The sequence below is a fragment of the Phyllostomus discolor genome, chromosome 10, assembly GCF_004126475.2.
Source record: "Phyllostomus discolor isolate MPI-MPIP mPhyDis1 chromosome 10, mPhyDis1.pri.v3, whole genome shotgun sequence".
NCBI lineage: Eukaryota > Metazoa > Chordata > Mammalia > Chiroptera > Phyllostomidae > Phyllostomus > Phyllostomus discolor.
In genome coordinates this window covers 39882747-39898254 of record NC_040912.2, presented here as the reverse complement: position 1 = coordinate 39898254, position 15508 = coordinate 39882747, and the positions used below count along the sequence as shown (strand labels likewise).

At 30.6% G+C, this 15508-nt stretch overlaps 1 protein-coding gene across 13 annotated transcripts in view; it reads right to left on the bottom strand.

The window, feature by feature from the left end:
- Positions 1-15508, bottom strand: part of CACNA2D1 (calcium voltage-gated channel auxiliary subunit alpha2delta 1) — a 453733-nt gene that overhangs the window by 49751 nt on the left and 388474 nt on the right. For 4 of the 13 annotated variants that reach the window (XM_036010681.1, XM_028525346.2, XM_036010683.1 and 1 more), the window contains exons 19-23: positions 12556-12612; positions 8542-8613; positions 7425-7496; positions 5026-5087; positions 661-737 (exon numbers count right to left, since the gene is read on the bottom strand). In XM_036010681.1, the coding sequence (XP_035866574.1) occupies positions 661-737; positions 5026-5087; positions 7425-7496; positions 8542-8613; positions 12556-12612 (340 nt within the window). Of the gene's footprint in view, positions 1-660; positions 738-5025; positions 5088-7424; positions 7497-8541; positions 8614-10820; positions 10888-12555; positions 12613-15508 lie in introns of those variants that run through there. The other 9 variants (XM_036010684.1, XM_028525347.2, XM_036010686.1 and 6 more) reach the window with 4 other exon arrangements.

Here is a 15508-nt window from a genome sequence, read left to right as displayed (position 1 = left end):
GATATGATGGTCATTTTACTTTACTAAATCTAATCATCCAAAACAAAGATTAATGATGACTTGAAATATGCACTAGTGTTAATAATTACTCCACATTCCAAAGGATGCTTAAAAAAAAAAACTCATTTGAGTTACTGAGGACATTAATTTGGATTATGAGAAAAAGTTAATTGCCAAACAAAGCCAAAAACTGGTGAAATTTAAGGTATTCAAACAAAGTAGACCATGTGGAGCACAATATTACTCTCGCCAAGAGCAACAACAACAGAAAAACAGAAGAAACAAAGAAAAGGCAAAGCGTTACTAGCACAGTGCCATGAGTAGAGCATGTGAAACAGTTTGCATCCGCTAGCAGACCCTGAACACAACAGCAACAGAGGACACAGCACTGCAATGATTCTATGAGCACAAAGCAAGCAGGGAAGGGTGGTGGGGACTGCCAGTGAGACTGGAGTACCTGCTCATATTCTATCCATGTAGAATATTTCTTGTTCCTTGCATGTTTGGAATGGGTTAGAATCATTGCTGTAGATTTGATAGTAACAGCTACTAAAATATGTAAGCCTTGGGTATTCCAAAATCTAGTCAATCTAGTCATCTTTGAACATCTGATACTAGAAGATAACAAATAGACCCTAAAGTTGCTTTCACAGTACTTACATCTGGCCTGAGTTATTGTCTCTTCTATTTTGGCTTTTATATAGTAAAAACTGTAGGTTGGTAATACCAAGGCCAAACTGCAATAGAAACAAGAGAAGCATAAACACAAACAAACAAAAATGAAACATAACTTAAAAAACACGTCAAGTTCATGGAAAATTCAGAAATCTTCCTTATGGGAAGGAAAAGTCATATTACTTCGATAGTAACACATTCAGCTAATAGAGGACTTAATTCTGTCTTGCCATCCTGAGTCATCCAGTTCTCTATACTGTAGAGGATCAGAAGAGACATATGGAAAATAAGCTTCTAAATATGCCCATATATTAGCTGAGGAAGAAATGCCATGGGTACTATATTTCCAGAAATGTATATTAAAACACTCTGTTGAAAAATAATAATACTAGGGTATGTTTAAACAAAATAAATAAATTTCATGAATTATATGTAATGTTAAAGTGCTTTGTAGCAAATGTATGCTATTAAAAATTATAAATGTATTATTATATGTATATATGTACATAATCATCTGAAATATATTCTTTAAAGATAAGTCCACAGAGTTTGTTAATGGGAAAATTCAAATTCCTTTATAGCACCAAGAAAAATTTCTTGCTCATCCCATTGGTTCTTAACCAAAACTTCAAGTTCATTTATTGTGGATATTCCATAGTACTCGGTAAATTGTTGTCAGGTACAACAGGACATACATCATGAGCTGAGTACTTTACAAAAGTTGTGGGCTACTCTAAACTTATAAAAGATGTGCAAACTGGAGGAGAGGCCCAGTGCAAATCTTAGACCGAGTTCAGAAAGTTTCAGACATGAGTCTGTCAGACAAACCTGTCTTCAAATGTTATCTTAATGACTAAACAAAATAATGAGCTGACAGGCAGGTGACCTTACTACTCTGAAGTTGCCAATTAATAAATCACATAATGCATTAAAACTATTAAAAGAGGTCAGAATGTTTGAATATTGTGCAATTTCCAATAATACTATGGCATAGATGTAGTTCTTTTACTGTCACAATGGCTAATATACATGTGAAGGACATAACTAATTATTTCATATCCACATTCACTATTGCAAATTGCCTTTGCAATTCTTTTAATATAGAAGGAAACTTATAAACTAATGAGTGAAAAAATTAGTATATATCAAAGATGGGCAATGAGACTATTTTCAAAAAGTGATGCTAGATTAACTTGACCAACTGAGTCATTCAGCATTTGCCTTTAATATTTAATATAAAATTTAGCAATGTATAGGAAAAGGTGTGCATATCCAGGTTTCTAAATATGTCTAGGCATTTGTAGGGGATCTTCTTTAAAATAATTCAAGCCTCATGTTTCCAAGGATTTTGGGCTGATGTCCAAACTATAATCTCATTACATATTTTATGGACAATACAGAAGAGAAAAAACCCATAAAACTCCAGGTTTTCCATCTTATTAATATGTAGCTAAAAATTCATTTCATGAAGAATAAAAATCAATGGTTTGTTACAACTTAAATACACAGTCAAGATAGCAGAATGGGTGATTGCTTGTTACCTCCAGCTCCCAAATCTTTCTCCATCACTAAGTAATTCATAGACTTTCCTTATGAATAAAGGTCAGAGAAATAAAATGTTATGTAGATTTAATGAAAATCTCTACATTCATTTTATAGGTAACTTCCTTTAAGTGGATGCAGGGATTAAAACGAAAGTAAGCAGTACAATTAGCCTGAAGGCGAGATGACCTTTCATGATTCACTTGCCATTTATAAAATGTAGAGCAGAATTACTGAGCATTTGAAAACTGTCTCCTAAAAATTCCCCACAAGGGAAATTAGGACATTTTTACTACCCCATCAGCATTTATTGCTAAGAGAAACTTCTAATTAAAACTGATAACATTATATCATGCAGCTGCCACAATGTCATTCTGTAAGTTTGTACTACATCTCATGTACCATGGAAAATAATGTGGAAAGTCATGAGGGATAAAATAGAAGTTTTAAACTGGCACATTAAATATATATCTGGCCTGCAAGTCTCACTTTGTTATTTCCATCTTAAGGCAACAGTTATTTCTTCAACCTATAGCAGATAAGATCTTTACCCACATTCCCAAAGATGCTCTCATATGCAGCCTTTGCTGTCTCTCTCCATATAAAACCAATACACCAAGGCTGGTTTATTTTCTCCTAGAGATTCAAGTCTAATGAAGCCAGTGGCCACCAGATGGACGGTAGATCCCACATAATATTTTTGTGACTCACATAAACATGATTAACTAGTTAAGTGGAATATAACACACTTTTCAACTCCATCATTTATCACTGTCAAACTAAACTCTTCATTAAAAATGAGAGAATTCTATTAATATAATTAATTACTATATTTCAAAATGTGGTTTCTAAATTATACCAAGGCTTAAGGACATAAAAATCATTAAGTGAAATTTTGATACCTTATTCATTAAGTCAATATGTGCCATTTTTCTTCAATTCAAATATAACATTTTGTTCTAAATTGCTATTTGTGAATGTATTTGTACAGAGATTCAGGGAGGTACTTATAACGGAAAGAGATCGAACCTGGCTCAATGCTGTAGACTGGGAAAGGGAATGCAGGTGGGAGACACGCAGAAGTAGGGAAGGTGGGCCTGTTCAGAAAACAGTGATTTGTGTGCAGAAGGCAGAGAGAGAAACAACAGGGCAGACGGGTTGGGTTAGACAAATGTATGTGAGTATCAGACCTGGGAGCTCCAATTTAACTTGGGTGAAAGTGGGAAGAGACTAAAGTTTTGTGAACAGGAAATGACATGCTCAACACTGGAGAAATAAACATTAATTTGGCCACGCTGTGTGTTATGTCTGGGTGTGTGAGGAAAAGGGGTCGAATGTGGGGGGCATTTGAGAGACTATTACAAACACATTTAGGTAAGGTCTAATGAAAACCAAAAACCTCAAAGTATAATTATAATTGCAGTAGAACCATTTGTCATTGTTGAATCACTGTCAGGGTCAAAAGGAAACAGTTTTGTAACTCAGAATTTGTCCATCTAAGGAACAAAGGTACAGAGCATATTTGTCACGGTGCATCCAATATTTTTTTTTTTTACAAAGTCATCCCTAAAGAGACAGGGCTCCTAGATTCCCTCTGTCCTGTTATGTCTTTTTATCCAAAAATAAAAAAGGAAAGCTAGCAACAGTCATAAAAAAGAAAGAGAAAATAATGACTTGCACAAGTACATAAAGACTGTTTGTGTAAAGAGATGCCTAGTGGAAATGAGAGAGAAATCAGTAGACAGACAAATAAAAAATAATTAAACCAGTCATTCTGGTGTTTCTCAGTAGGCTCAAAAGTATGTCAAAAAATGAACAAGTGGAGAAAGACTGGCATGTATTCAGTCACGAGATTAACATCTATGTTCTCTTCTGTATCTACTCCGTATACCCTCCTAGAAACACAAAAGGCAACAGTTTCCAATGATAACAACACTAGGACTCTAGGGAAATTCCAGCACTCTGGGCTCCCCTGAAAGGTTGTATGTATGTTGGGGAGGTTGTCAAGGAACAGCTGAGCACACCACAAGCTATTAATTAGACTACATATTAACTACATATTGATATGTAGCCAAAGGGTCCTTCAGACTTGAATATTTCAATGAAAGTTTGAACACCATTCTTTGAATTTGACAGGGTGAGAGAAATTAAAAATCTTAATCTTTAATTTTGTAAATAGTTACAGAATGTCTATCATGTGACACAGTCTCATGTGCTGGGGATTCAAAAGTAAGTGAAGAAAGCAACAATCATAGAATCTAACACACTTTTATACTGTGTTATTCTGCCCAATTTTCCAAGGCCCAGTCAATTGGAGGAATTGGGATATTACAAAATTGCTACTCATGAGGAAAAATTATCAACTGAACATTTTATATCAGATTATACTATGATGTAATAAATTTACATTTAAGTTAATTTACAACCTAAAATGTGAGTAATGTAAACTAATTTAAATGAGGAAATCAGTTGAGGTAATTACTACAAACTAAGGGTATATTGTCAACATTTATTGTTACTAGCATAAGTATACAGAATATCAAATATATTTGTCACACATGTGATATAAATTCAGTCCTAAATTTTACATTCCTAACTTTCCCCCATATTTTTCATTTTGAAAAAAAGAACCTATGATTTTAAATACTTCAATGTTGGAAAAGGTAACATTTCTATTTTAATTACACTGAAAATAGCTATGCAAATGCAGATTAATATTCATCAACTGGCAAATAGCTACTAAAGTTGGTGAAAGACACAGAAATGAATATTCTTTTATACAATGTACATGTACATTTAGCTGATTACCTGTAATCTGTGCCATTGACAGGAGTCCATGTGTATGTCCTGTTTCCTTTGTCAATGTATCTCTAGAAAAAAGTTGGACACAGTTATTATCACCTTTTCTTCTATGTAAATTTATATGAACAGCAGAACATGAGGATCTATTTTTAAATTCAATGATCATTCCATTATGGGTAAAGGTATGTGCAAAGCAAAAATTTAGGACAAAAATAAACATACAATAAATTTTGAGAACATGCAAGTGTAAAATCTTTGTAATTTATGCCAAATTACTAACCCCAAAACTTGGAAAACATTTCCTGAAAAATAAAATTTAATAATGGAATAGGACTATGAAATGTTAGATAGTCTTAGATATTCCATGCTAGGGTATATATAAAAGAAATGGGTAATATCAGGAGATTAATGCAGTCAATGTCTGGATCCAAATGTATGATTAGCATATTACTGTTCTTATTGAGCCATTATTACAGTTTTATCTGTCATAAGCACCTAATCAGTCAATATAACAAAGGTTGAAAGAAACAACTAAATATACCAAGAAAAGGAAGTAGAAAGCTAAATAACTTCAGGGATATGGAAATCCTTCATATATAAGTACTGAACAATAATAGTGCATAAATTATTATTCTTTATTCCATTAGATATAATGATGACAAATTTATATCTTTTACATTTTTGTTATCTCCAGCTTCATCATCCTCATCAGAACAGTAACATTCACTGAAATATTACCTGGAATTAGGCAACATACTAAGCACTTTGCTTAGTCACTGTCTCATTTACTCAGTCCTTGGGATAGATATTGTTTTCCACAAATTATTGATGAAGAATTAAGTTTTAAAGAGGACTTTAATTGAAAGTATGACAGAAAATATATGATGACAAATTCATTGTACAGCAACTACACAATGTTGCCTCTATACATCAGACATCCTTATGGCTTTCTTTATGTGAGTGAACAATGGGAGAAGGGAGGACAGGAGTACTCAGAAAACTTTTGCACTAGTAAAATTCTTTAAAAAAATAACATTTACATACTTGTTACTATTCAAAAACATGGCAATCTAGTATTCTGCAAGTTATAAAAATAATATCAAAGTAAGATTAAGGAAACATACAAGATAATATTTTTTCACTGTTAATAACAAGAAAACTGTATAGGTGAATATCGGTGAAAAAAAGAATTTGCACTAAATTGAAGAATGAAAATATTAAAGTGATTTAATAGAAACAAAGTTGATTTGTAAGTTGAAAAAAGAATATGCAAATCAGGGTTCTGGTTGGTGGAACAATATGGAGAAATTGGCAGAACTGATGAATGGTGTACATCTTTCCTCTAAGGGGGTAAACAGCATAGCTAACATGTGAGTAAATATGTAGACTTGAAATTTCAACAAACTGAAATTGACATATACCTCCCCTCATGTTCTTATAATGAGGACTCCTAATGATATTAAAATGAGGAAAGCCAAATGAAATATCATATCTAGATTTTAGCCCCATTTTAGGGAAAGATCTGCTGAGGAGAAATGTTACAGAAAAGCTTAAACTCGGCCCTGGCCAGATAGCTAAGTTGGTTGGAACATCAACCCAATATGCCAAGATACCAAGGTTGTGGGTTCAATTCCTGGTCAGGTCACACACAAGAAAGCACCAATAAATGCATGGATGGATGAAATGACAAATCAATGTTGATCTCTTTCTCTCTCTCAATAAAAAAATAAATTTCCAAACTTAACAGCTTCAGAGTTCTATATTTTTTTCAAATACTCAAATATATGAATGTACATTTACTCCACATGTGACTGATAATAGATAGACACACTTCAAAACCCCTCATATACAAGTAAAAAGTTCTTCCATGTCAGTGGAATAATAATAAAACAATAAACTTTTATTACATATCTGTACCAGTGATTTATGGAGTTAGTTTTGTTACCTCCTGACTTAATTTCAAATTTAAATGCAAGGCAATTGTTATACAAAGTGTATAAATAGTATACTAAGATAAATCAACCAAGAAATAAGTAAAAATAAATGTAAAACCCCAAATAATTAATACATGGAATGCAACAATTAGAACATCTGCATTAAATTGTGCTTTACTTCTTATAGGCTCCATAAAAATGGAGACATAAAATATAATTTTTAAGAACATATTGTTAATATAAGAATAAATCAAGAAACCCAAAGCAACATTATTTTATAAAACTTAGTTAAAAATCATATTGAAAATATCCCTGCAGCAAAGAAGAGTACCTTAAAAACTTTTTATTTATTAGAGACACCCCTGTTTTATAAACAAATGCAGCTTTAACAAAAAAGAAAAACAACTCCCAATATTAATTATTAAAAACATGCATATTTTTATTTAAGAATAAGCCTGATTTAATTATTACCTCATCTTGAGATTTAACCAGAGTTCTGAATGTTTTTTCTCCACTTTCTCCATCTATCATTTTATTGCGGATCTAAGGAAAAATGAACAATTACTTTATTGCAGGCACTCAATTGGCCTACCAAAGTATTATTATTAAAGTATTATACCTTATTTCAGAATAAATTGAATGAAAATAGTAGGCAGCTATTCTTTGAGAATACTCTGGGATGTCCAGAACATCCCAGCATTACGCCTTGGCCATGGATAATTATAATAGTTAAATTCTATTGTACAATGAAGGAATCAGTGTATAAAATGCATAAAGCATGTACAAATTCAAACCCACAAATTATAAAAGAAAAAGGTGGCCATCACATAGATAAGAGAAGGAGTTAATCCATCTGAAAGAATCTTAAAAATCTCTACTTTGAAGTATAAAAGCCAGTTCAAATCCTCGCTCTGGTACTTACTAGCTGAGTAATATGAGACAAGCTATTTAACCTCTTGGTACCTCAAATATATCACCAGGACAACAGATTAATAATGATATAGCAATGATGATGATGATAATGCCTATTTCAAAGATTCTTGAGAATCAATGACTGACACATATTATATAGTTAATAAATATTATTATTATTATTAATGATTATCCATATCCTGATGGGGGACCCTCTCAGAGGAAGAGACATACAATTTTGGCTTTAAAATAAAATGGAAATTTTCTGAGTAACAAGTACTAAGATAAACATGTCAGTTTCTCTGTGTATGTTGCTCATTGGGTGGCTGAATGGTTAGTTTCCCTCCAACTTTCAACTCTATAGCAACATCCTCCACATGTATATGTTTTTTAATTAAAATTTACAAGTTTCATTTGTATTGAAATACTTAAAAATATCTCTACCTGTACAATGAGATAAAAACAAAGGTCACACCCAAATTCAAATATTTAATTTTTTTCATATGATCTTTTGGATGAGGGAGCCCACCTATAATTTTTTAAAGACAAAAAAAATCCAAATTTGTATACCTAAGAGAGGACCCAGTGCAATGGAGCTGCTCAACAGATACTTGTGGAATGGGTGTTTCCAGCATTCACCTGAGGGTATTTGTTCAAGCCTGCTTATTACACTCACCTCCACTTTGATATCATTCTCTAATTCTGCATCAAGGAAATCCAAAGTGACTGGTTCCTGAGATTTGGGGTTCTACACAAAAAATGACAATATTTAAACATATATAACATTGTAAATGATGCCATATATAGAATTCAATTAATATCTAAATATAAAATTAATCTGTAAAAGTTACTTACCTAAGGCATACTAAATAGCTGGCAATATAATTACATAAAGATATATTCTTTCATATATATATTTTAAAATAATAATTAATATGCTAGGAATTTGAGCTTTAAGTGTAGCAAATTTTAATTACTAATCACCAACTAAAGACAGTCTCATTTTTAGTGCTGCATTACATTTAGAATCACAAGTTCTAGGGGAAAATGACTTTTGAAGATCCACTCACAGCTTTTTTCTTTAATTAGGATGGAACGGGGCAAAATATAACCATGTAGAAAATATATTTAGTAATAAAAAGGAATTATATAGATATGCTTTCTTATTTGTATTTATAAAGAAATAAAAATTAAATGAAAGACAATATTTTAAAAACTATGTTTGAATTTGTTAAGCCCAAGAAACTCATCTAAATGTATTCTTCCTTCTTAAAATGCATAAAGATACAAGTTTACTTCTCATATTTGATTCTCAGGAACTTTATATATTTTTTTAACAAGTAAGATTAAGTACATTTTATAAGATAAAATTTGTGGTTAAGTAATAAGGATTTTAATAAAGATTAGGTATTGTAACTTAAGTCTAACTAGAATAATAACCCTTGGGTTCACTAAATTCTGTTCCCTGTTTTAACATCTTCTACTTCTTGCAGGAGCCCAACAATAAATAAAATTCACTGTGGAATGAGGAAGGTTATTTACTTATTTATAAATATAACAAATTAAAAGTTAGCCTGGCAAATTTACTTCATATGATATTTTAAACATTTGTCAATTACAAAATGAAAACTTATTTAACTATCTGATAAACAAAACTATACTGATTATCAATAGCACTTGCTAAGTGCAACATGCCATAGTACAATTTCATAGTTCACTAGAACAATAAAATAGTATTGTGTCTATAACATTTTAGAAACTGGATATTTAATGTTTAATAAAAACATATACCACTTAACAATGATAATTAATTAGGTAGAAGTAATAAATACAAACTATGTTGTATTAGTGCAAGGTCACTGGAATTTTATTAATTTCAGCCTCACAGCCTCTTAAAAAATATATTGAGATTATCATTATTTAAACACTGTTTTAGGAGGACTGACTACCCAAGACAGTAACCATAATTAAAATGGATTGAAATTAACCATATGTTATTTATCACAAATGACAAATTATGTACATGTGGCATGTATTAATTTATAATTCTAACAAAAATGCCTTTCTTCAAAGAGTAACTCCACTTAATAAAAATGTATGATTCCCATGGGTTTTGATGAATGAAGATTTTTAAAGGCAAATTTATATAAACATTCACTGCTTATGAATTCAATATCTAGAATCAAAAAAATTCTAGAATACTGAAAATAAGTATTGTATCATTCAGTGCTGACCATTGTTGGGACAGCATCTTATTGATTTGAGATGCAGCATGTTTCATAAGAAGAAAATAAAAATCAACATTAGAAATAATTCTAATCCTTTCTTTAAAATAACCAAAGGATACTCTAAAGTTGACAATATTATTAGAACTGCTTATTTAAAGTCCCATGAAATAAATTATCTTCACACAAACACCATCATACCAGCATTAAAATTTTAATAAACTCACTGCACAACGAAGTCAAAATAATCAAAACATAAATAAGAGTATTATCTTACATGCAATGGATAATGCATAGCATGACCAGACCCAAACAGCATGCATGGAGGAGGCATTATCAGGAAGAATTGGCAATATGAAGATGATGTCCCAATCCAACATATAAAGACACAGAGAAGAAAATGAAATCATAAAAGAAACATGTCAGTGTACTTTTTAAATGGCAATCTGGCTGACCATTTTTAAAAAGACCCATCATAGGCATAGTGATTGAAAAGCTCAAAAGCAGAATCTTTTAATAAGAAAGCACCAAGAGAGGCTTGAGAAGTGGAATCAAGTTCCTCCACTTCCAATATTTTTGTCTGATATTTTAAATATTGAACATTTCTTATTTGTAAAATTTAATTATCAACTGACAGAATAACCACATAATTTGTGGAACTCAAATAAAAGGCAATGTTGTTAACAAATTTTAAATCGAAATAATTAGTATTATTAAAAATACTACATACGTAGTTCTAAAAATATTTCCAAATTTCAGAAGTCTTGTGTGGTTGCTAGTTTGCCATTTGGGGTTTCCTTAAAGGAAAACAAAAATAAAACAAACCAATTTTCAGTTTGCTCATCTTTCAATTATATCATAATATTTACATGCAATATTTTCATGAAAATACTACAAAAATAAAAATTCACTAAGATGTACATGACTGCTAAGGTAAAAACACAGAACGAAACATGCAAGAAGAGTAACATAAACAATTACATCAAGGAAAGACAAGTATAATTTTAACCTCCATAGGAATCATAAAGACATAGAGATTGATGTCAACAACATGAGATTCAAACTGTCATGGAATCTGAGAACTAGAATGAAGCTAGTAATCCAGTGGCTGTACTGTTCAGAACAGCCTGGATTACTTTAAAAATTAACAGAAGGCTGGATTGTATCCCTGGCCAAATTAAATTAGAATTTTCAAGAAATAGTGCCTGAAAATTGATGTATAGATATATTTTATTTCCTAGGCAGATATACTTTGTGGGGAAGAAAACAAGTATTAGTTCAATCTTCCTGCTTTTCAAATGAAAAAACTGAAGCACTATGGGGCTTAATTACTCAAGTTTACAGTGATAGCTGTAAGTAGAAGCAAACTAAACCTCAGCTCTACTAATTTCTGGCTCAAGGATTTCTTCTTAATATCACACTACCTTTCTATTACAGATGCTCCTCAATTTATGATGAGGTTATATCGCCCAAAATCCCATCATAAATTGAGAATATTGTAAGTTGAAAATGCATTTACTACCCCTAACCTACTGAACACCATAGCTTCAGCTAACCTACTTTAACGTACTCAGAACACTTACCATTTCCAACATCATGGGAGAGTATTGTACCACATATTGCTAGACCAGAAATAGATCAAAGTATGATTCCTACTGAATGCATATTGCTTTTGCACCATTGCTAGTTGAAAAATTGTAAGTCAAACCATCATAAGTAGGGGACCATCTCTATTACGCCACAAACTTTCTTTTGTAAGAAATATAAGCTATCATATGAAATCTTAAATCACATTGAACTATTTCCAAAATTCTAAATTCTTTTACTAAACTGTACTAAACCACAGGAAGTATCCTTTTACATTAATTTTTTTAGGGTGCTTAAAGAAATATGCATACATTTAATAAAGTTTAAATTTTCTTGCCAAAGAAAAAAATGTAATGAGTTTGCCAAGCAACAACAATTCATGTCTATTTTTAATTTTGGACTTCTTTAATTAGCTAAAGGGAAATTTCTCTAATTTCTAATCTAAATATATTCATTTAGAAATTCAAAATATTTTGGCTTAAATTTTATGGCTCATAGAAACTCTCATATCAAAATTGTATTTTAATTCCACTTAGAAGTTAATTTTACAAACAAATTGTTAGGATTACACGGATGTGACACTAATTTCACAATATTTAATCAATTTATTTTTAGAAGCCATCTGATTATGATTGTGCTGATTGTTAACATTATTATTACATAATTTGCTAGCAATTTTTAGTTAGCCAATGCATACATTCTGTCATCATTAATAATGTTTTTGCTCCAACTTATTGAGAAATGATGCTCGTCTTCAGCTCATGCTCTGGAAGCTTGATGTCAGGAAAGGCAGCATGAATCATATAGTTTGGATCGAGAAGCTTAATTCCAACTCTGATTTAGTAAATTTGAAGGCACTGCTAACTACATTCAGTTACCTGAACATTGGGTCTCCTTGTTCTTAAATTAATTGTTGGTATACCTACACCAATAGGCTAAAGCAACAGAAAGATGGTAATTCATCATATTACATTTCAACATAGGTAAGGGTTCTAGGCTATAATTAATTTTGATCAGATATTTCCTTTACCAGAAATAGGTATCATAGAGTTAATAAAGAGTCAATAAATAAAATATAAGTTTTAAAATATTTTCAGTAAATAAAAAATGTTAAGCTAGTAAGAATACTCTGAAGTTGTTTTTAGGGAAATGACTATTCATACTCTCCTTTTTTACTAGGAAAAGAGTGAGGAAGTGGGAAGTAAGAAATATGGTTTGTCTCAGACAATTTTTATGCTGATTAAAAAAGAAAAAAAAAGGAATTTATAGAATTTACATAATTCAAGTGTGTTAAAAATAAACATTATAGGATTATTTAAAAAGTCAATTTTAAACCCCTACAAATTGAGCCTAAGTGACACCAAATGTTGTATCTGTGGAACTAATGGAGAATTCATGTGTAACACTATAGATTTGTTTTATTTTTAGATTTAACTTGTATTGTACTTTTTTTCCCTTTTGTCAATTTAGTTCCCATACATTTCCCCAAAAGGAAAAATGTCTCATGGACATGGACAACGAAGGGGATGTAGATTTATTTTAAGTATTGACCTATAAAACATAATTCCTTTTATGATAATTAATTCCTTTTATGATAAGTATTTCTTAAGACTGATCAAAATGAGATATCTAATATATATACCTAATCTGATTATGCAAATGAAACAAAAATGGAAAAATAATTTTTGAAATAAATCATAATGATTATTTTCCTTTTTTTCTATTGGTAATTGTTGATTAAAGGATTAGAATGAATTTTGTTAGTATACCTACTTTTACTATATTGGTCCTTTGTCAATTTCTAAAACAGCTCTCACACACTATATCATCCTTTTTTTAAAAATTTTATTTTAATCATTGTTCAAGTACAGTTTTCTCCCACCTACTCCCATTCCAGCCCACCCTATATCATCCTTTTATGATATTCTTTTATCTATCTGCATTGCATACACCATTAACCACAAAATAGAAATTGTGCTGGTCATCAATAACAGTTTTGTTTGTAACAGTAAAAAACTGGGATGGAGACAAATGCCCATGAACAGATTTGATAAACCAACTGCATTGCCTTAGTACTGTGGGCCTGTATATTGCAGCAGTTTTCAGTTTTACCAGACCCAATTATATTCTTTTTATAACCAATGTTTTTGCATACCTAATCTACTATCTATCAAAATAATTTTCATCTATATACACCATTTATAAAAACAGTATTATATCCTATATAAAAATGATGGAAAAATAAAAGGAAGGTAATTTTGAAGAAAACACTATCTTTCTGAATACATAAATGCTTGGTGTGGTGATATTAATAGACACAACTAAGTAGTTAGTTGCTTATACCTGCACATAATGAGTAAGTTGGCATCTAAAAGAGATAAGAAGAGTCATACTATATTGTTGACATTTTCCTTTGTAGGACAGTTTGAAACAAATGCACCATAGGTATTGATGTACATTCATAGAATTGCCATGAATGCAATAGCTACAAGAACAGATTGATGCAAGTGTTGTCTATGGTATCTTGAATGTCTTCAGTGGAGTTGCCAGTTTTTTTTTTAAGAGTTGCTAAATTTCTGAGTTGGTTTATAACTCTTCATAAAGCTTGAATAAAATCAAGCATACTTTTCTCTTAAAAAATAGAAATCATAATATTTAACTTGATGAGAATTCACAAGTATGAATTTCAGAAAAAAATACACTTTTCAACAATATTTATTTGAAATGGTTCCTAAAATATTTTTCTAAGTGTTCTGTTGCATACTTTTAATAATTTTATATAAAATATAAAAATTTAATATAATCCTGAGAAAAGTACCTGGCATACCTGGTTATAATAAGGATTTTTATGGAATTTATATGTTCTTTGTAATTGTGTGAATTTTTATAAATTAATTTCTAATATGAGCCACATATATATTAATATTTTCAAATAGTAACAAAATATTTTCTACATAAATATTGGTTATTAGCAGAAGACTACAGAAAAGGGGAAAATCTTTTCGAATTATTAGGTCTAATTGATGGATTTATATATATTTTTTATATGTGCATTATTCACATTACATTTTACTAGTTTGTCTATGATATATTTTAGTTTCCTTTGGAGAATGGATTAAGACCTGCAATCATGAAAATAGGGATCCTTCACACCCTTCAGCACATCACATTGTTATTACTTTTAGTCAGCTTAGTTATGATAACACAATTTAAAATAGACTGGATAAATAAAAACCAAAAGAAATATCACCATTTTTTAATTCTTAAAATGAAAAAGTATCCAACTATGCAAAATCATAGACTGCTTAGCCACTCATAAACAACTCTATGGAGATGAATTTAATGTGACATGTTTAGAAAGAACTCTGATAGACTAATAATCATGTGAAAAATGCCTATAGTGCATGCATAATAAAATACCTTTAAAATGATGTAGGGTGACCAGCAGCTATATTTAATTGCAAATATTTAGATCATGACAAACTGTATGGTAATAAGTTCCAAAGTGAGAAAAACTAGAATAGACATTCATTATAATCATTTATTATGTTTTTGCTTTAATATCAATGGTTCTTATATTGATGTGGCAATATTTAAATGACTCAACTTTGCGTGTAGTGTGTGTGTGTGCTCATATATTTGTATATGTCCTAAAATATCACTAACATTAAATATCCATGACCAGGAAATTGAAAGTATTATGCAGAAGTCTACATATGTTTCACTATAATATGGTTTAAATAATCTTCAGGATTATCGTCAAAGTTGACAATTTGAAAATATTTATAAAGTACAATTATGAGATTTTACCAATTTTAACTAGTAAATAAA